The sequence below is a fragment of the Phaethon aethereus genome (assembly GCF_964289735.1).
Source record: "Phaethon aethereus genome assembly, chromosome: 13".
NCBI classification, from domain to species: Eukaryota; Metazoa; Chordata; class Aves; order Phaethontiformes; family Phaethontidae; genus Phaethon; species Phaethon aethereus.
This window is the reverse complement of record NC_138589.1, coordinates 7,566,029-7,587,347: the sequence shown is the minus strand read 5'-3', so window position 1 is coordinate 7,587,347 and position 21,319 is coordinate 7,566,029. Positions and strand designations below refer to the sequence as shown.

Below are 21,319 nucleotides of genomic sequence, written 5' to 3'. Positions count from 1 at the left end.
TCATTAGTTATGTTGTATTATCAGCCTGGTGATATTATCACTACAAATATTACCTGTATTGATCTGGAGCCATGTAGACACGACTGAAAACCCTGCTTCAGATTAAGACATGAAAACCTAGCTTGCCAAGAGGTCAGGCACTGCATTACAACCTCAGATGCGTCAGGCAGGCATTATAGGCAAAAGGAGTGCAGGGTAACTAAGGACACAGTCAAATAGCTTACTTTGTGGGCTAATATCTTTAAACACTTCCTAATATCTTAGACACTTCCTAATGCAGTCTTAAGATTTTCACCCTGGTGGTGCAAGTCTTTTCAGATGAACTAACAAAGAGGTGCACTTTGCATGCTTTGAACAAAAATTCTTATGGCTATTAAACAAACTGGTGGGTCTGAAAGGGTTTTTTCCTCAAGGTAAGACATGTAAATATCAAGCAATATTCCAGATTTTCTGCATGGAAATGTTCCCGTTCCAAAGTATATGAGTGCAATCTTCCTATTTACTTTAAATCACTTCAGGACACTCAATTAAATTAAATGGAAAACAGGCACTCTTGTTCTGGAACAAGGATACCCTCACATGAAGATAATTAGCACCTATTCCATGTATATGCAGATGGTTATATAGTGCCTTTTTATGACAAAATTTTTTGTAAATCATCAGCACATGCAAAGACAGTAAAAGAAGATGAAATTATGCTACCTGCAATGAAAAATTAGCAATGGGAATACTAATAAATTATTTTGATAGGTCCCAAAAAATTTAATTTCTTTTTCTCAGTCTCACTCATAGAATACTACATCGAGGATAAATAAAAACTGAGGTGTGAAAACACTGGCTGTATTGATATGAACAGAATCCCCAGATTGCTACATTTTATTGTATACTTGCCTCAGGAAAAAAAATTGTTCCTTCCCATAGTGCTGTTGGTCAACATCGTAACCTTACGTTCCTCCTCTGGAGTCCCTACCAGCAGCACCCGTGCCCCTCCGCCCTGCTCCGCTCCCCCAGTTGTGCCATTACAGCTGTTCTGCGGGACCACCCAGACCCAAGCAGACAACTGGGGTAAAAACAGCCTTTCTTTTGGCGCGGGTCATCCCCAGAACCGTGAGCAGCTGTACCAGCACAACTTAGGAGACACGGCAGCGATGGAGCAGTGCCTGCCCAGGGACAGCCACTGGAGACCCTACAGCTGCACGGCTGCCCGCCCACCCTGGCGGGATCCTGCCTGTCCCACTCCCCATGCGGGATGGTGGCGGGAACAACTTGTCCCTGCAACTGCTCCTTTGGAAAGGACCAATGCCCACAGTCCCCACACGGGCTGTGCGCCTCACCTTTCGGTTTGGAAAACAAGGGGTTTTCTACTCAATGGCATTTTCTTGCTTACTACCCTGCAGCAGAGTACAAATACAAGTTGCAGGAGCCTCAGGCCAATGCTGTGGTTGTCGGCTGGTCAAGAACAGACTGTGCAAGAAGCAGCCTTCCACTTTTATGCACTTTCAAGTTTGCCGCCTCCACAGTGTTTAAACTAGAGCACAGACAAGGAGCCCTGGGGCCAGGCGTAGGACTGCAGTCCTATCACCTGCAGGCTGGGGAGAAGCCCCAACGTCCCTCTGTCCTTCCTCCCAGCAAGCAGATAGAACGAGAGCAGGGGACCTCATCTCCGCAGACCAGAGCGAGACAGAGGAGGATGCTCTCGGGGTGGGACTCAGACTGAGCCGAAGCCCCCACCTGACCTTCCCTCCCTTGCCGTACTCTGTTTCCTGTATTTTTTCTTGGCCGAGTATCATGTATGCCCAAAAAGAAGAGCAGAAAACATGGACGAATGACCAAACAAACTAAGTGGCCAGGGAGGAATATGCACTCAGGGGAAAGAGGATGGGATACTGCTTGCACCAGAAGAGAAAATAACCCTTCTGCCCTCTGCCAGCCTCGACCTATCTGTCTGCCATAATAGCGACTCCTAAAAATATTTCAGATGAGTGCAGAGGAAAAAGCGATGGCAGAGTATTCAATTCCAGGAAGGTAAAGGATGAGAATCTCTGATTTAAATACATAGGAACATATTCTGCGCTCCCCCTCCTAAGATTTTATTTAATCTTTGGTAAAATCTGCAAAGCTTTTTACTACCCCCGTAAAATCGACTTAGTGTGCTCTGCTGCTACCGCCGGCCATGCGAAGGCAGCCCTGTAAAAGCAAGATACATTGCAATTGTTGACGCCAATGCTCTGAGCTTGTTCTTACTTTACAGAAAGTAAAATCAAGATCAGCATAGGCTAATGCTGTCCTCACTTCCATAAAATTCAAAAGGCAATGCAATAATAACCTAGGGAAAATGGTGTATTTTTAGGTTGGGATTACAAAACTCGCACTATTAATTTTAATCCCCGAAATACTCATGTTCTGTTATAGGTTTCAGAGGCCTTTCTTCCTGGGAGTTTTGCACACTTTAGTCATTTAACTTTTTTAATCTTCCTGCATTTGGAGAGAGAGGGAAAAATACCCCGCCTGAAACTTTTAGCGTTAAAAAAAAACCCACAACATTTTTGTCTAACGTAATTACTGACAGATTCCAATTGGAAAGCTGTTGCTTTTATTTTAATTTTATTAAAGGAGTGAACAAAGGCTACCCAAGGCACCACAATAAAATTACATTAACTGTAAAATTACATTATTAATTCTTTAATCTCACTTGAGGCCTCAAGCTGTTGCTATGTCCAATTACCCAGCTAACCACCTGTCAGAACCGTAAAGCTAGTTTAACATTACCTCCAGGACAGTTGTGTGCCCTGTGTTCAGTCAGGTCTGCCAGTGAATCGAAGTCCTGCTGACAGTTATCGCAGGTGTAAATTGACTCATCCTCCATGTCTTCATCTTCCTCATTTCTCTCTTCCTGGCTTGTCACACTGTTCCTCTCTTCCAGGGCCCGGCTGTCCTTCGCTTCACTCTCCAGCTCTCCTCCCAGGCCACCTGCCAACAGCAAGAACATCCTCTAAGTTTGAGAGGTCTGAAAAAGAAGAGCTTTAAGAAGGATGTTGCACTTATTAAGATACATTTAATTACAGCCCTCTCACATTATTCCCGACACCTTTCATTATATTAATGTGGTTTTTATATCATGCGGTGCAACAATTCTCAACTGTATTCTCTGCTGCTTAGTGCGAATCCTGCAAACACTCTCTCCTAATCTTCTGTGGTGGGTGTATAGCGGGAGCCTCTAACTCTCTGTCATATAAAGTTGTTAGTGTTTTATCACTTCAGCAGATTCTCAAAGCTTTAAAAATTGGCAAGATTAATTACAGCCCACAAAGAAAAGGCATGTGCTGAATTTTAATTCTCAATGCTCTCTTCTCCCTGCCTCCTCCAATCCCCGATATTAGTAACACCAAGAAAAAAATTATCTAGCCGAAGACCCCCAAAGCACACATATACCCCAGGACACGAGGGGTCCCGCTGAACTAGCAGGAGGCACTTTGCTGGGCGGATCAGCTTTGCACTGTGCCAACCTAGCCGGGAGCCAACGGCATTGCATCTGACCTTCAGGTCTCTCAGATTTTTTATCTTCATCAGTGACCAGAGCGTAGGCTAGCACAAACACCTTTGTCAAAAAACCCGCAAGTTTTCATGAGCATTATTAGTGTACAAGGAGACTGAGCTCTCTGGCAGCTCCAGAAACACGCCGGCGCGGGGGGGCCGGGCACCCTGGGGCCATGCAGGTGGCGAGCTCCAGTCACAGGGCAGCTGCCCCTCAGCTGGCAGCGGGAGGCACGAGCAGCCGGCCACAGCCAGACCCGCACGCAGCGGCCCGTCATGAGGGATAGGCTTGCAGCCACATCCTCATGACTCCAGGCCACCCCCTTGGCCACAGTGGCCACCCAGACATGCCTGAAGCCAGTCGTGCCCCACGGCTCCACGCAGCGCTGCGGCCAGCCCTCACTTGGGCTCCCCGGAGAGGCAGCAGAGATGAAAAAGCCCTTCTAAGTCCCTGTTGCCCTCTCAGCCGGGAAAGCATCTGTTAGATACGCTGGCCTCGCTGACCGGGCTTTGGTGACCAGCTGAAACAGAGTTGCCTGCACCTCTTCTGCACACATGCCCACCAACACGGGCGATACAGCCGCAGGTGCTACACCTGCGCCGTTTCACCCGCCGCCGCGAGCACTCGCACACTGAATACACCCTGCTGCTAAGCGGGAACATTTGAGAAATCATCCAGCAAAATGAAATGGAACTGCAGGCTCTGCGGGAGAGGAGATCCTCCCACGCTGGGCACCGACTGACCTCGAAAGCCCGGTAGCTGCTCGAACCAGGCAGGAGGGAGATGCCACCATGTTGGTTTGGGATGTGTTTGGGTTTTAAGCCATGAAGGAAACACCAGCAAAGAGAGAGATGAATCGTTTCTAAAATTACATCAGCACCAAAAATATTAAGGACAACCAATGCTGAGAACATGAAACAAAGTTGAAAAATAAATTTTATTAAAGATGAAAACTGGTTACCACGAGCACTGCAATTCAGACACACAGGTTAGCAGGGCTCTGCTACCACTATCCAGACAGAACACATTTTATACCATCTTCTGCACTGAGCATGACAACATAAATCAACCGGTGTAAAATGCTCTGCAGTTTTCCATGGAGCACTCTTAACATGACGTACCCTTCGAATTGCAATGGAAATATTAAAAATCAATGCCTGCTTGTGGTGTATCACAGCATCCCTCTGAGCTATTAACTGATCTGCACATTTTCAGGTTCTCTTACTGTTAAATTATACATACCTTTCTACTACAAAATTTCCATTAAGGGCTGGATATAATGTTCATCTTAACAAATCAGACATGCCACTTACACAGTGGTAATGATTTTAAGGATTTGGTTATAAAAAGTATCACTCACTAAGCTCTCCATATTGTAAGTCATCATCTGTACTATGTTTATTCAATAAAATGGTGTTTGCTGAACCTCATGCTTTATAGACTCTTCCTTAAAGAAAAATGTATTGCAATGAAAAAAACCACACGATTATGATTCTCTTTATACTACTACTCCACCAAATAAGTTACGCTTGAAGCTATGCTAGCTTTGCTTCACCTCACACATAATTTAACGTACATATTCAAATTACCACTTCCATTTTGTCGTATTTACTTGGCCCACCTTATTACAGCCTCTCATCCCAGACTGCAATCATGAACATTTTAGCTCATTGAATCTTTAAAGCCTGTATGTCCTGCAGACCTGATAGTTAATAAATCAGAATGTCAACTCTCTGGTTTTATAAGACAGAAACCTATAAAAATAGTCCACGTATATAAATCTAACCTAAAGAACTGCCACCTGCTTCCATGCTGCCTGCCGACAGAGTCCTCGGAGAAGCACTTCTAAACTGACTTTGCCACAACCTGAAGAAGAAAGTTTTTCAGGCAACTTTGGGGAGGTTTAAGGGACCTTCACTAATATTTTTAGCAGAAATATTGTCTTTTGACAGTTAACGTAAAGACCAGCTGATCTGGTGAGTACACTGTGACAAATTCATCCTTGGTTTTATTCCAACACTTCGTGACTACACCAGGGATAAAGCTGTTTGACCAAGTCCAACAATAACAAATAATTTAGCACACTGCTTTAGGAAAAATAAATTGTACAGTGTGAGATAAGAAAACAGATTCCCAACTGCAAAGCAAAATTCCAGAAACATTTTTTAATTCCCTGTTGAATGGGAAATCTGATCCTCTAGGCAACTTTTCAAAAGCGTCGTTGCTTGACAGAGTTCTATGTCAAATAACACAACTGTGAATCTTGCATAAATTATTTAGCAAATGTAACGTTGCTTTAAAATGATTTTTTTTTTTCTGTTTTCAGCGAGTTGAAGGAATTTTACATGTCTGCCACGCCTCAGTGTAACTGTCCTTTGAATAACATGGTCTTCAGATTCCTCTGCTGAGCCACATGCTTGGTACTTGCCTTGTAGAAACCAAACACCGCCAAGAAAAATCTGGGGTGTTTTTTATTTTTTTGACCTTTGTCTCCACTATTTCGATCACAAGCTGCCAGGGGGGTGTGTGGGGCGCGGGTGGCCCCAGGGAGACACTAGCTCCTTGCCCAGGGGAGCAAAACAGCCAGTGAGCACCAGGGCAGTGATGGGAATGGGTGGTCCATCCACCAAGGAAAAGCTTCAAAAGCAGCCCAGCTGCTCCCGCGGTGAGCTCAGTTTCCCTGATGAGGACAGCAAGCCGTGAGCATTCCTCAGGAATTCATTTCTGAGGAGTTTTGCGGTAGTAGTTCACCAATTTAACCTGCAGTTTTCCTGCTGGCAAGAGCTGCAGGATAATCCTGCCCCGGCGCAGCTAGGCAGGATGGGTGCACGCAGGCATGAGCACACTGCCAAAGGGTGCTGGGTCACCATGGGAGGCCGAGGCACTGCTGGCACCAGCAGCAGGAGCAGGTGTGATTTTGGAGCTGGGCCTGGCTCCGCAGGGACATATCCGTGCACTACCACACAAAGGGGCTTCTTGGTGGCCAGAGCCAATGACACCTTCTGAAATCTCCAACGATCAGTGGCTGCCTTGTAGCATCAAGCACAGCAATGTGTATTATTTTTGAGACGGTCGTGGAGATTAGTGAACTTAATTCAATATTAAGTAGCTTCTATCTAGGTTGCTAAAAAAAGTAACAAAAATCACTGACCTGCAAGGAATTTGTACAGGGAATGCCTCTGTGAAGGCGGCACAGCACCATGGGCGCAGAGCTCCCAGCCGGCACTGGGACATTTGTGCACAGCACAAGGGTATGGCCAAACATCAGTAGAAGGGAGCTACTGGCACCGCATCTTAGGATAAATGATTGCTAATTAATTCTAAAGGGAGGGAAAAAAGCCCCTGCATTTCACAGAAACGTTATTAGTAATTTTAAATGAACCTGCCATCTCTAATATGGCTTTAACAATTTTCTTGTGTGAGTGAGAGAGGATATAATTTGAGAGATCAGCCTGGAAAGTACACCTTGCTCTACCTGAGACATCAGGAAACAGGCTTGGGGAGATGTTTGGTTTTGTTGGTTTTGGTTCCCCCTCTCCTTTTTTTTTTCCCCTGTAGCACAGTAGAAGGCCTGCAGGGCTTTATACAAGAAGAACATTTTACTCTATGACCTAATCAATCTGGCCAACAGTCAAGAATATGTTATTCTAATTGCCACTAAAGTTAATGTTGTTAATGACGCTTGTTTTTTCTGCGAAAGCCAGTTTATGCTCTAGAAAGTTACCATTTCAAAGGGGACATATGAAGAACTGGGAGTGTTCCTGCCTGACCTGGTGGTCCAAGGAATGTGGCAAACTTGGCAAAGCTGGAAAAGCGAATCCCCAAAGGTCGGGCTTGAAAGTTTCAGTCAGTAGAAATGCTTTCTAAGCTGCGTTCAAAACAGCTCTGTTACAGGAATAATGTGCTCCAAAAGCCAAATATTTGAAAACAGATTACATGTACCATGTTCAACTTAGGCCTCGCTGAAGTCAAGAGCAAATTTCCACTTGCTTCAGGCAGACTGGGATTTATGGCACCGCCGCCAGGCTGGGCTTGTGCTCGGAGCTGAGTGCGGCAGAGCCTCAGCCCTGGACCACGGTACCAGCCCAGCTACCGTGGCAGCAGCAAACTGCTCTGGGGACTTCAGCTGGCAATGCAGAACTGAAAACACAAGGTCAGAGCCGTACTGGAAGCAATGCTGATGCCTACCGACAATTTCCAGTGAGAGACTTGGAAATGGGTAACATGGTGCAACACGTGGGCCAAAGAAATTAAAAAAGGAACAAACCTCTTATCCTATGTTTTTAGCTGTGGAATGAAATATGGACACTTAAAACTTTTTAACTTATCAGCAGAATATAGGGCAAGCAAGCCTTTCTGTCTTTGTGCCAGTAAATTTTCTGGGGCTTTTTTTTTTTTTTTTTTTTTTTTTTAAGCCTGAGGACTTTTTAAAGCTATGATTTATTTTAAAACTAGGATTGTTCTTCAGAACATACTACTTAGTGCAGGGTCATGTCTGCCTTTAAATACCTCCAGTTACAGGGCTTCCATCCAGACTTGTTTCTTTACAGTACGCATACACTGACTTAGTGCTAGACAGCACTTCCTATCACAGCAACTTTGCCACACAGAGCTACAGCCACAATCTACAGAGTGCCCAAAATTATGCTGTGCAAATCATTACCTAAGCATGTACACACACATGCACATACACGTGCACACACACTGCTGAGGGCTGACAGCTGGAAGGCAAAAGATAAAATGAAGAGGTGGGGAAAGAAGCATCTCTTCATTCCTCTGCCTTGGTCCAAAAAAAAAAAAACCTGAAGGTCTCACAAAGGACTACAATAATTCCTCGACATTTTCCAGAGATGCAGGACAAGTGATAAAAGTAAATGGCACTGAAGCAATAAAAGCTAATTGCTGGAGGAATGATGGGTGCTGGCACACAACCGACACACCTCCTGGGGCTCGGTGGAGCCCCGAGGTGCCCACCCAGGTGTGCGCTGGCCCAGGGGTGAAGCCTTCCTGCCCCGCAGCCACAAGGCTGCCGCTCAGCTCCCGGGCAAGACAAAAGGAAAGGAAATTTCATCTATAATTAGGAAGTGAGAACAAAAGAAACAAATGACTTAAAGGAAAAGCCTAATCTAAACGTTCCTTAGTAAACGTTTTGCACAGTGTCAAATGCCAAATTAGCATGGGAGGGGTCTCTTTGGTAGTTTGTTACATTTTAGTGTTGTCTCCAGCACTGTTGTAGAGCAAGAGAGTGCAAAGTTCTCTGTCATTTGTGGTCAAAGAAGAATGAACAGAAGCAAAAAAGCCACGAACATTTCAGTAATGAAAACACAAACAAACCTCAGCTGAAATCTTCCTATAGGATGAAAAGTCTTGTCTTTGCTGGGTAACCCTGGTCTGTGGCTCTTTGCCATTTCAAAGACCACCTTTTTTTAAATGCTTGCATCTTGAATGCAGGTACATGTGTGTGCTGTCTCTCAATGGGCCAGCACCCTAATGTGAGCCACTGGAACCACAGCTACACAGAGCAGCCAAAAACCTGCTCCAGCCAAGCAAACCAGGTGAGGGAGCGTAGATAGCATCCCAGCCCTAGGACCAGGACCAGGCATCAAAGGCAGCTTGTTCCACACATTGAATCCTTGCTACGTCCATCAAAAGCAAGCAGGTTTGGTGCTCTATCATGCAGCGCGGCATAGGTCTTTCACTCAGTGTCAAACTACATGGGGGGGGGGGGAAGGTGCATAGCTGAAAAACAAAGAGCCAGAAAGGATAATGCATGAAACACCACGGTATACTCATGCGACATCAAATTGCACGAGCTGACTACATGACACAGTAGCATGAGCAAAGCACAGGCTGCCACGCAATCCTGCCGATGCTCAATCACCACATAACTCTCCTCGCAGGTTGAAGAGATCCGTGCATCAGATCTGGCCTTCCCTCAACGAGGAAAAAAACAATCATAATACCAAAAAAATTATTTGATCCAGCATGTAGTTAATGGTGTTGGCCTCCTAAGACTTACAACTTAATAAAATTGATCTCACTGCAGTACTGTAATGAAGAACAGTAGGATAAGGCTACCCTTGAACCATGAAAATTGTATATTGTTACCTCCTCGTGCCCTCCTAGGGCTATGGCTGCAGCAGCCTCTCCAAGCTGTCATTTGTCTGACTCTGACAGCAGACTCCACCGACAAGTGGCAACGGTGGCTACGAGAGCTTCTTTTCGAAAGGCAGGGGAAGAGGGAGAGCGCTGAGTGCTAGGTATGTCTCTGGATAATAACCCACAGGATAAAAACACAGATTATACTAATAATACAGTGTTCTGTGGAGTGTGATAACAATAAAATATACAGCGCACATTATAATGTTTCACAACAGAGTCTTATTACACACCAGTATTTAGTAAATCATATTAATTTCTAAGTAGTTGGACAGTTCTCAGCATTCTCCTTTAGTTTAGGAAAGACGACGGGTAGGGTACTGCACCTCCTTCTACAGGTGCTTCTGCATGCGCTTTCAGAGAAAGGGGTTCCACGCTAAACGCCCAGTAATAACTGCTGCCGGCGCCTGCACTGCCGCTGCCTGCCTCTGCCGGCATCGCACCGCTCACAGAACTGTTGGTGACAGCCCTGCACACACCCCCAGCGTCCTCCTCTCAGCATCCTTCTATTAACTTACACCAACATTTCACAGGGAAAATGTTCATCTTACTTCACTGGTAGGATACAGTTTTCTCAAATTAGCAGCTACAACGTTTAAGAAAAGGTTAAGCGTCTACCTCGAGTTTAAAGGCACGGGAAGAGCTGGCAGGAACACGCGGCAGAGGACTGGGGGCTCGTTGCACCTTCCTTTGCTGTAGCACAGCCACAGACACCACGCGCAGAACGGAGAGTACACGTAACCTGTCGCCTCGCGGTGCCCTGCTGTCACCTGAGCCCGCCTGTGTCTCTGTGTGGTTATCTCTGTGGCACAACGGGCCTGTTTCCTCGGTGAAACCCAGGCTTCGCTCTGCGTTCTTCTGCCTCCGTGCAAATCCCAGCTCGCTGCTTGTATGCACACAGCAGCCACCAGAGCACACGGGGGTTTTCACGGGCAGTCCTGGCCTCGTGTTCTCTAAGCCAGCGTAACGCTTCACATCGAGCATCTGACCTGGAACCCACCGGCTTTGCTCAGTAATGATTTTTGTATCATGCTCACATACACAAACTCGCCCTACAACCCTGGTTTTCAAGACTTCTGTAGTATCCTTTAGTCAACATGCTAGAGAAACCTTTTATTAAATGCTGCTAATTTTTTTATTGATCAAACTGTGAGCCATTTCATTTTCCATTATAGCAGAAATCTCCTATAGGAGCATTCAGATTATGTTTCTTTATTCTGTCTCTAGTAGCATGTCACTTTTAATCAGTTTTTATTTTCATTATTGCTTAAAAATTAGAAAGCAGTTTCTCTGTTCTTTATTGCTTTTTTAAGTTTAGTTACTGAAGGGTTATTAAACTTGGAAAATATACAGACAGGCGTAACGTGCTAAATAAATTCCTCACTGTCTCTAACCAACTTTAACGTTAGCTTTTTTTTTATAATTTTTAGGTTTATTTTCGCTGAAAGACTGCTTGTAATTATTACTCATGTTCTCCCCAAACACTTATGTTACTAAAGTGTGAAATGTCTTCTAACACAAAGACAGTTCTCTGGGAAGTAATTACAAAAATGCATTCAGGGGCAATAATTTTATATTAACTGTCAGCAGCATACATCTTCTGAAAAGGCACTTGTTATGAAGGAATTATTTGTGTGGAATTTGTAGGCACTGAAGGCGAAGGAAAATTGCAGAAACACATTAAACTGAAACTCCAGCTCCCTCATCAAGGGTCAGTTTATGTTTAAATCACTACCTTGAAGGCAACCCCACACCTTCCGAAGAGTCTATTAGAAAGACAATTTAAATATATGCACAAATTGGACACAGTCTCCGCTTTTTGGTGTGCAACAACTTACACCCCCTTTTTAAGGAAATTTCTGAGCAGCTATCAAAAAGATATATCTAAAAATTATGGGCTTCTAGTAACCTTTCACTGATGACACTAAAAATACTTGCTAATGATTTATGGTAGTAACAAAAACAGTGGCCTCAAAACTGACCAGGCACATTGAAAAGATATCTGTGTCTGTAACAGAAACAAGAAAAGATTTAATGAACATTTCATAGAAATTTTTAGCCGGTGGGCTAATCCCTCAGTCTTTAGGAAGGTGAAGTAACTCCATGAAATTAAAAAATTTTTAAAAAGTCAAACCCAGCAATAGTGATTAAGCATCAGATAACTTTAAAAGTGTTAAAAAAAATCAGATAAGGAAATCATAAAACAACCACCAAATAGTAAAATTTTCTCCTTATCATACCTGCAGGTAATATTTCAGCCTTCCTAGTGCTTTTACTAAAACGATTTAGATGTTACTATATACACGACAAATGCATTTATACACCGAAGAGCGGACAAAGAGCTAAGTTATTCTTATTTATTTGCATGCAAGCGGCAGTGGGATTGTACTTTATAGTATTTATCAGCTTTTCACTGTTTGGCAACTGGTTTAACAGTGTAAATAAGGGATGTAAACACTTACCCACCACAAAAAGCACTGTAAGCGCATGTTCGAGAATGCAATGAAAAGCAGACAGCAGACCAGTCCGGAACGTGCCAAGTGTTTGGTTACCAAAACAGCGCCCGACTGCAGGACTCTCCCCGGTTATTGAGCTCGGTCCCCCAGGGGACCCTGGCAGGGTGCCCTCCTGCCGCTCTGCCCACTGGGGCTGGGGAGCAGACGTCCCATCCCCAGTAGGGCTGCGAGGACAGCAGCACCCCTCTTGTACATTGGGGTCTCCTCTTTGGAAAGAACAGGCTCAAAATCCAGGGGGAAGGTTTCGGTGGATTACAGTGGGCTGCGGCAGCAGCGGGGCCCGGCGGTTCGTTAGCAGATGGTGGAGCAAAGGAGGAAGGCACCTCTCCTGCGTGCATCTGACCCGAAAGCACAGCCTGTATCAGATCAAAAAGTCACAGTCCTAGAAGGAACATCTCGCTTTCTACCATGGCTTATTTCTGCGCCGGTGGCTACCACGGATATTCCACATCCAAGTGCAGACAACGGTTGCCACCACTCTTTCACAATATCAACACCTTACACTTCTTCTGATGTCAAATAGCAATTTGCTTTGCAGATCTCTGTGGCATTCAAATCAAATAGTGTGTTTGCACACAGCTATCCAAACTTCTCCACTGCCATCTGTAGAAAACTCTAATCCATTTGCTCAAGACATGTAGTAGTGTGCAATGGATTATCTGCCTCTGGAAACAGGATATTATTGTCCACTTCCAGATTCTTAAGTGCATCTGAATGGGAGTTAACTGCCACCTTTGGTTACGATAATGAGGTTGAAATCAAAATTGATCTAAAATTCATTTATATGCACATGGAAATTAGTATGCAGCAAGTATTAACTTCAGAGAGAAGTGCACTTCTTCATAAAAATGTACTTTCACCCTTTGACATGCAACTGTTAAATATTACTGACCATCATCATCTAATAAAATCCATGTAAATTTTCACCACAAAAATGGCACTTTATCTGCCATTTAGATATATGAATATTTTAATAATGCTCAACTTATTTTTCAAGTCTCTGTTTAAGATGAGTGTCCTGTTTCCAGCAGTTCCATGGAATCCCACTCACACCTAACATCTTAATCACATTTTAATTCATAGGCATAACAGAACCTTTTTTTCTTCTTTTAAGGAAATGGTGGGAACGTTGTTTTTTTTTTTTTTACTTTAAGGTAAAGCCAGATATCTGTAAAACTTAAATCTATAGCTCCCTGAACAGGCAGAAAATTTGGAAGTCTTAATAAAATTCACATGTGGCTTGTTATTGCAGCTGCATATCAGATGCAAAAATAAGGTATTGACTGGCTCTGCTCAGAACAGCAGCTGCTAGAACTCATGATTAAAATAAACCTGTTGATTTCTAAAGAGAGAAAAATTACAGATGATGTAATTTACCATAAGTGACAAATGTGACTATGTATTTCAATGTTTGAATCTGCTTTGCCTAATTAAAAATGCAGGTTCCTTTATTGTTCCTCTCTAAGGTCCAGGACTTCGAATTGTCCTTTCCGCAGGTAAGTTCTGGCCCCCAGAAGATTCCTGTCCTCCGTGTGTAACAGCTTGGAGTGTACGCACACGGGAGCAAGATGTAACAGGAAAGCAGAGCAAAGCCTCAGTACAAAACACCTTCTTACGTCCCTGAATATTTCTGTTCAAAGCGCGCTTTTCCCATGCTTGTGATATAGATTTGTTTAAAAACTATGCTGGAGATTAATGCCTTTCACAACCCAAACCTATAGGATCCTACAGGCAGCATTTGCATTCATCTTTTTATGGCTATGAAAACAATAAAACATTAGGACTGAGAGAGAAAGAGCCATAGCACCCTACAAACCATCAGGAACCAAGGAGTGGAATTGATACAAAGGGAAAAGATGGAACAACAGAGGGGAAAATATTCTAGGGCAGAAAGAAAAATACACTTTGGCAAATTAGAGAAAGCAATAATTATTTCACTGATCTTCTCATGGGTCTCGGTTTGCCTAGAACCTGCCTGGATTGTTTCCCGGTGGGAAAGACAAATGTGTGGCTGAAGGAGCATGGAAGGGACCTGCTTCTGCGATAACTGTGCCTGGAAGTCTTCAAAAGTGTGACTGAAGACCCGAGAGGTTTCTGTGGGGCTGGGTTCATGGAGTTAGCTTCTTAGGCAAAACCCCTGTTTACACCCAGGGCACAGAGGGCAGACCTGGGCCATAATGTAGCTGTGGGTTTTAAAATCTGATCAAATATCGTCTTCAGAAAAATGTTTCCTGACTTCCCCTCTGCAAATCTGATTTGCTTTGGAAAAAAGGTTCTTCAAGTGCACCTGGGGAGAAAGCCACATTTTCCCAGATGTCTGCTCATGTCCTTGTGCCGCCAGGTACTGCTGGCAGAGGCTCATGCCTCTGCTGCACGGGAGCCCTCCAAGTGGGGCACAGCCAGCAAAGTGAGCGTAAATTGGGAAAACTGTACCTTACACTGCTCCAGCTAGAGCTGGGGGGGGACATCCATAGGCAGCCCAAGTGATTTAGGAGCCAAATACCCACTGAATGGCAACAGACTGTAGCAAAACCCCATGAAATGGGAAATTAATGAGAGTTAGGCACCTACGTGTCTAAACGGCTTTGGAAGAGCGGGGCTTACAAGCTTTTGGAAATGTTACCCCCAGGTCTCGTTATGCGTGTGCATCTCTGCACGACCAGCATCGGGCTGGGCACGATGTCCTGATGCAGGTATTCAGACCACAGCAAAAGACTTTAGTTACCTTTTTTTCACATTCATTAATTTAACAAGATTCTCAACCAGAAAAGAGAGGAAAGTCTGTGCATCTTGTTTTATGCAGTATGGGAAAGGGTATTTAACAGGTGGCCAAGCTATTAGAGAAGCATCGGATTCTGCAAAAAGTATTACCTCTGCGTGACTGTGGCCAGCCCCTGCTGCACAAACACACACCTCTCCTGCCCAGCAGATACAGCGAGGAGATTAATACAAGCCAACAGGGAAACCAAATTAGCAGAACAACTCAAAGTTTCCTGCCATTTTGTGCTCATTCTCTTTTCCCCAGATTTAAAACATGATGTGATTTTGGGCTGTGGGCTCAGTTACGTTTCAGTCTGTGTTTAACACGAGCTCACGCGCAAAAATTAATGTACCTCAAATTTCCTTTCTCATTTCTGTCCTTAATACCAAACTCTGAAGTCCTACACGTTTCACTTGACAAAGCCATTAATTCAGTAATTTCACATAATTAAATTGAGCAAAGCAGAGTATTTAAATTGGAGCTAAGTGAAATATACTTCTGTGTGGCTCATGCTGTTAGAATTGTGCTCCATGCTATTCTGCTGCTGCTCATTTATTAATTTGGGATTGGCTGAAACATGACACCGTGTAATAAGGAATGCACTGGCTTCAATAGAATTAGAAATAAAAAAATGAAACTAAAAAAAAAAGCATAGAGGACAGTGAATCAAACACCAAATGAAATAAATTAAACCCTCGGAAGGAGCCCTTGGCAGCGCACTTCTGCATCCAGCCGAAACCTGCACCCAGGTTTATACTTCCCCTGTGATAACTAATTTCTGACAAGAGGTTTTCAGTGATTTTTCCCTGGAATAAGAAATGAGCTGCACCAGTCCTCCAGCGTGGTTATCCTTTTAGCAGCGATAACACTTTCTCCTAATATTTTCCTGTGTTCTTTCTTCTAGCCTTACGTGGTGAAGGAAGTGTGAAAAGACATTTAAAAGAGTTAAAGTTAAAAATACTTTAAAGTCTTGTCTCCCTCAGCTGGTCCTCTCATTTGGCAGGTCCCGAGTGCCAGAGCAGGAGACAGCCGTGTGGTACACAGCGTCAGAGAACGGGCAGAGTCCTCAGATCTACCGTGTGGATGATGTATGGTAAAAGCCAAATGGATAGATAAAACCCTAAGTATGGATTTTGGCTGGCAAATAACGGGGAAGACATTAAGACAGCCAATAGTCCAAGAAGTGGAAATACTTTATGTAATTAACAAAAGCCTCCCCAGAATGTAGTGGTGGGGTTTTTTTCCTTTCCATGAGTGCTTTCTGCTTCTCAAGTTTCTTATGAACTACCTTAATTGGGCTCTTCCAGATACACTGGAAGTTCCTGCACTTCTTCCTCAGCCTCGAAGGACACCTGTGAAAGGTGCAGCTCTGGACTGCTCCTGGTAACCCTCGCCAGATACAGTTCCTAATGACCTGCTCCCGCTAATGAAAAAGGGGAGGTAAGGGGGGGAGATATTGTTGCTGCTGTAATTAAGCTTGTGAAGAGTTTAGTTGGAGAGAAATTAGATGTATTTACATGCTGCTCTGTTGCTGATGAAGCACCAGCTATTTGGGAGAACTTCTAATTAACCCTAATTTAGTTGATATGCTCTTTAGCAGCCCCATTCCCTGTGTACTTTGCACTAGGTAAAAAGTAGTAATAACAACAAATGATCCATTTTCAAAAGGCATATTTCCTTGTGGGGGCCCAGTCCCAATTTTTTCCCTGAAGTTATTGAATTTGCATTTTAGTTGCTGACAAGCAGGAAGACGCACACCTGAGAACTTCATCCTTCAAAACAGCTTTTTGAACAGCCGCACGCTGCGGCTCACGCGGGCACGGCCACTGCACCCACAGCCCCACGCGGCCCCTCTCCCACCAGCCCCACGGCTGATGCGGAAAGAGGGGTTTGGGGGTTATTTTGGACCCTTCCAGCCAATTTACAGCTATCACAGCTAGGAGTCTGTTTTTGAAGCACTTTCACTTCCTACATCAGCAGCCAATTATGCAGTCTGGCCACAATGTTCATTAACCAGATACTGTAATGAAATATTTTAAAACTGTATCAAGCTAAAAATACTTAACTCTTCTGATGTGTTTTCTCACTTAATAGTTCACCGATGGCTCCGCCACGCTTCCGATGCCTGTGGTGTATCTGTGGGTTTCTTTGCAACTCAAAGTGATTTAAAATACAACAGGTTTACAACCTCGGTATATAAAAAGCCCTAAAAATTCACCAGTTTTTATAAACCATTTTGGAGGAAGAGCAACACCAATTCTTATTTCAATTTCACACACAAAACACCATAGACACCGAGCGCCACTTCTTGGCATTAAGGGTGAAAAATGGAACATAATTTAATTCTGTTACACAGAAGAATCTACACTTGCTTGTCACAACACAAACCCAGAGAAACAAAGAGCATTTGCAGAGGTGATATTCCTCACGTCTTCAACACCGCAGCTGTCTGCACACACAATATATAAAGAAAAAATGAAGAAGAAATGTGGATTTCTGTAACATCCTGTCCAGAAAAAGTTCTACCAATCTGTCTATTAGCTAACTTGTGCAAGGTTTCAGCCTGAAATTCACCTTGATCAGAAAAAGTACTTTTTTATTGCACAACCTCTTTTTCATAAGATTATAGACCAAATGCTGCTCTCATTTATACCTGCCTATCCCTGCTGATTTTGTATATGCTTCCTGGATGTTACTGTGGAAGTTTGTGGGGTTTTTGTTTTTGTTGGTTTGGTTTTTTTGTGGTTTTTTTGGTGGGGGGGGTTTGTGGGGTTTTTTTGGTTGGTTGGTTTTTGTTGGGTTTTTTGTTTGGTTGGTTTTGGGCTTTTTTTATGGTTTTTGTTTGTTTGTTTTTTGTTTTTTGGGTTTTTTTTACACAGAACATTTCTTATTCCTTTAACAGGATAAGGGTAACCTGGACTTGTGTGCTAAATGCAAAGAGCACAATATGAACTACTATAAAAGGTTAAGTTCAAGTTTTCTCAATTTCTGCATGGGACATATTCTGTGCAAATTATTGACAGCATTACAAACTGACCATTTTTCTGCAAATATAGCTTAACTTGACTAAATCAGCAATGCAAAATGGAAGTCTTCCCTATTGTCGCTGAAAGAAGAACAACAGACTACATATATCTTTTTTGAATATCGTCAGAATTACACAGAGGAAAACTTTAATTCAGAACACTGTCTTCAAAATTGCCTGGTACAAAATGACTTTGAGCCTTTTAAAGGAACTTGGTAATACGGAAAAAGGCAACGATCTTTCTGTTGCTACACTTGTATCTCCTTGATGTGTCAGCAAGACGTAGCGGGGCTTGACATAGCCCTTCTTGGGAGAAGGCCACCTCAAGTCCGAGTTACACATTTCTTTCAACACCAAATGTAAGTGAAATCAAGTAAAGATGGAACTAATCAGTCCATCAAAAACAATACATTTATGAACTGGAAAAAAATCTGATTTAATTCTTTGGATAAGAAATAGTTCTCTGATTTTCTTTCTGTGAATGGAAACAACCACCATCTCCGTCTGTGTTCGCTTATCTGACAAAATCAGGGCGCGGGAATTTAGTGTAATTTAAGTTGCCCATAGCCCCCATCCAAGCAAAATAATACCAATAAGCACAAGTCTACACCGTACCCAGCTCCGAGGGCTCCAAACCCCCTCTCAACTAAACGAGACCCAGGGAAAACCTCTCAAGGACGCGGAGCCGCAGGCGAGCCGGTAGCACAGAGCTGTTGTCTTTCACTCGCTCACCTCCTCCCAATGCTCTTTTCTGCTAAAGACTCACACAACAGATGAAGATTAAATATACACAGCTAGAGCAACAAATCTAAATTTCAGACCATTGTCAGAGGACTTTTCTCTGCCAGGTTGCTTCAGTCGGGCCCAGCTCGCCACACATACAGAGGCACACAACTGGCGAGCGCCTTCCCACCATATTTCTCTCAAATGGAAAATTCTCTCTAGCTTAGGTTCTAACAACAGCCAGAGCCTTAAAACATATACACATGCTACGCAGAGAGCCTCACCGTGCCAGTGGTTTTCTTTATCCAGGCAAAAGCTTCCGACCCAGAGGGAAGAAATTTGCCTACAGGGTCCCTCCGTTTTATTCTGGCAAATAACTCGCTTCAGAAATACTGCAGCTTTCAGCATTAAGGCATTTAGAAGAGAAAGTGTGGGATGAAGTGGGATGGGAAATCCCATCATTCCACCACAAGGAAAAGAGCTGTTAAACATCTGAAGTTTCCTTTTGGAGTTTTGCTGAGTTTACCAAGAAAATGTAACAGCCGAGTCAGTAACTAGAATGCTCAAGTTTAAGAAAAAGCGTGTTTTCTTTAGTTATAATGATGCAATAAAATTTCAAAACCACCTTTCGGGTTTGAAACACAAAAGTAACACTTGCATATCAGTTTATTTGTAAAACATAAACTTCTCCCTGCTGCAGGAGCCTGGAATAAGAGAGCTCCGAGTTGTGGCTCTTTTCTGAAGAGAAATAAGCCTTTCCCCCAAACGTAGCACCTCCAAGTTTCAATCCAGCAACAAAGGTGCTAAACTTCCCATATCTAGAAAATTACGTCAGGAAAATAAACCACACGGATTCACTTCAAATGCATGAAAGCTTCCAGCAAGAGTGGTTATTTTCAGCCAAATTACCATGCTGCTGCATAAACACCACTAAGCTGAAGGCGTCCTTTTTTATCAGCCAAACTGCCAACTTATCCTCAAGGAAACACCAAGCTAAAACGCGTACATCTAAATCCACACAGTGATCGGTAGCATTCAGAGTAATGTCATTCTGACTTATATGTTTACATTTTAATTGCTAATTGATTTACCCCTCCTTGAACAGGAGGCGTCCCTTCCATCTTCCCTTACCCCCGTGCTCCAGCTTCATTACAACCCCAGCACTGTTGCCAAAATGAGATATTGCCTCATTTTTGGTACCGTGCCCTTGAAGGCATCTTATTAGAAAAGACCACTTCTTAATTAACATTTTTGATCTTTAATCTATTACACATCCCTTTAATCCCATATGGAGGAGCTTTTGGCCCACTTCCGCGGCGCGGCGGTGGGAGGCAATAGGCTGGCAATTTGTGCTGAGGGCTCTCTCCCAGCTGGGCTCCGGTGCGGCCGGCTGCAGGGCTGGCTATGCTCTCGCTGGTCAGCAGCAGACATTCGCATTTATTATTTTATTGCTTTTTTTTAATAAAGTCTTTAGAGAGCCACTGCTCAGCATTAAAGACAACGAGCAGAACAATGAGCTTGTGGACGAGATCAGACTTCAGCAAGTGGCTGTTGAGCTCTTAAAATAACCAGCGGAACTCTAAGTGGGGGATTTAGTGGATCACCAACATGTGAAGTGTTAAGAAAAGTACAATGTTAAGTCCCTTACATCATTTTACTTGCAAATAATTACAGCAATTACAATGTGCTAACTGGCAATTAACATTACTGGCTTCACAACTCACCAGAATTTTTTAAAACACGCTGTGGCCCTATGTAAATTGTCTCTTTGGTACTTCTGACTTGGTGGCTGTATGAGCTAATGGCTACACATTAGCTCAGCAGATCTCAGAACAGAATTGTCCACGTGCCAGATAATTTAATTAGAGGCTTGATCTTGTCAGAGCTTTATGCAACGCAGACAGTGTTTCCAAGCAAAGTGCACGGTTTTTTTCCTTTCTCTTTAGTGTTTTGTGACTGTCTAATAATTGATAATAACGAACACCAAAGCTATCTAAGGGAGAACGGAGGCATGGCTAGTAAAACGGGCAAACAGGCAGGCACTTCAGTCCCACGTGTGATGCATTCAAAAATATGTAGAGCAAGACACATTGAGCACCTCTTCCACACACACCCCAATCTATCGCCAGGTCCCTGCACACATCTATTAAATCTTCATCGTGCTGTTACTCAGCCCCAAAAAAGACAAAGGTCACTTGTCTCCAAGTGAGAGCCATAGGGTGTCTCAAATCTCATTATAAATGGTCCCATTTAACCGTTTTCTCATTTGAATTTACACACAACAAATACGAGATTGTGAGATGAGCTCAGTTTATTTTGACAATGACATCATAATTCCTTTTGGCGAGACTGGAAAAAGGCTACGTTAGACACTAAATGACAGAAATACAAATGTATCTTCTATTATGGGAAATTTTAGGCTATACTAACTTTTAAAAATCCTTTTTTTCATTAATATTTGGTCTTAATTTCCATTTTCTACATATTCTTATGCTACAGTAACCGTATTTGTACTCTTGGTCTATGGTAAGCTTAGCCCTTCAAGACAATTTAACCAAAAATACAGCTGTAACGGTTACAGAAACTTTTACAAGTCAGGT

At 43.4% G+C, this 21,319-nt stretch overlaps 1 protein-coding gene across 1 annotated transcript in view; it reads right to left on the bottom strand.

Annotated features, from left to right (window-relative positions):
* The window catches only part of ZNF423 (zinc finger protein 423), a gene marked incomplete at both ends in the record, with an annotated part of 213,264 nt that overhangs the window by 140,313 nt on the left and 51,632 nt on the right, over window positions 1–21,319 (bottom strand). Inside the window, one exon of the mRNA XM_082005641.1 lies at window positions 2,770–2,970. Coding sequence (XP_081861767.1) covers window positions 2,770–2,970 — 201 coding nt within the window. The remainder of the gene's footprint in view (window positions 1–2,769; window positions 2,971–21,319) is intronic.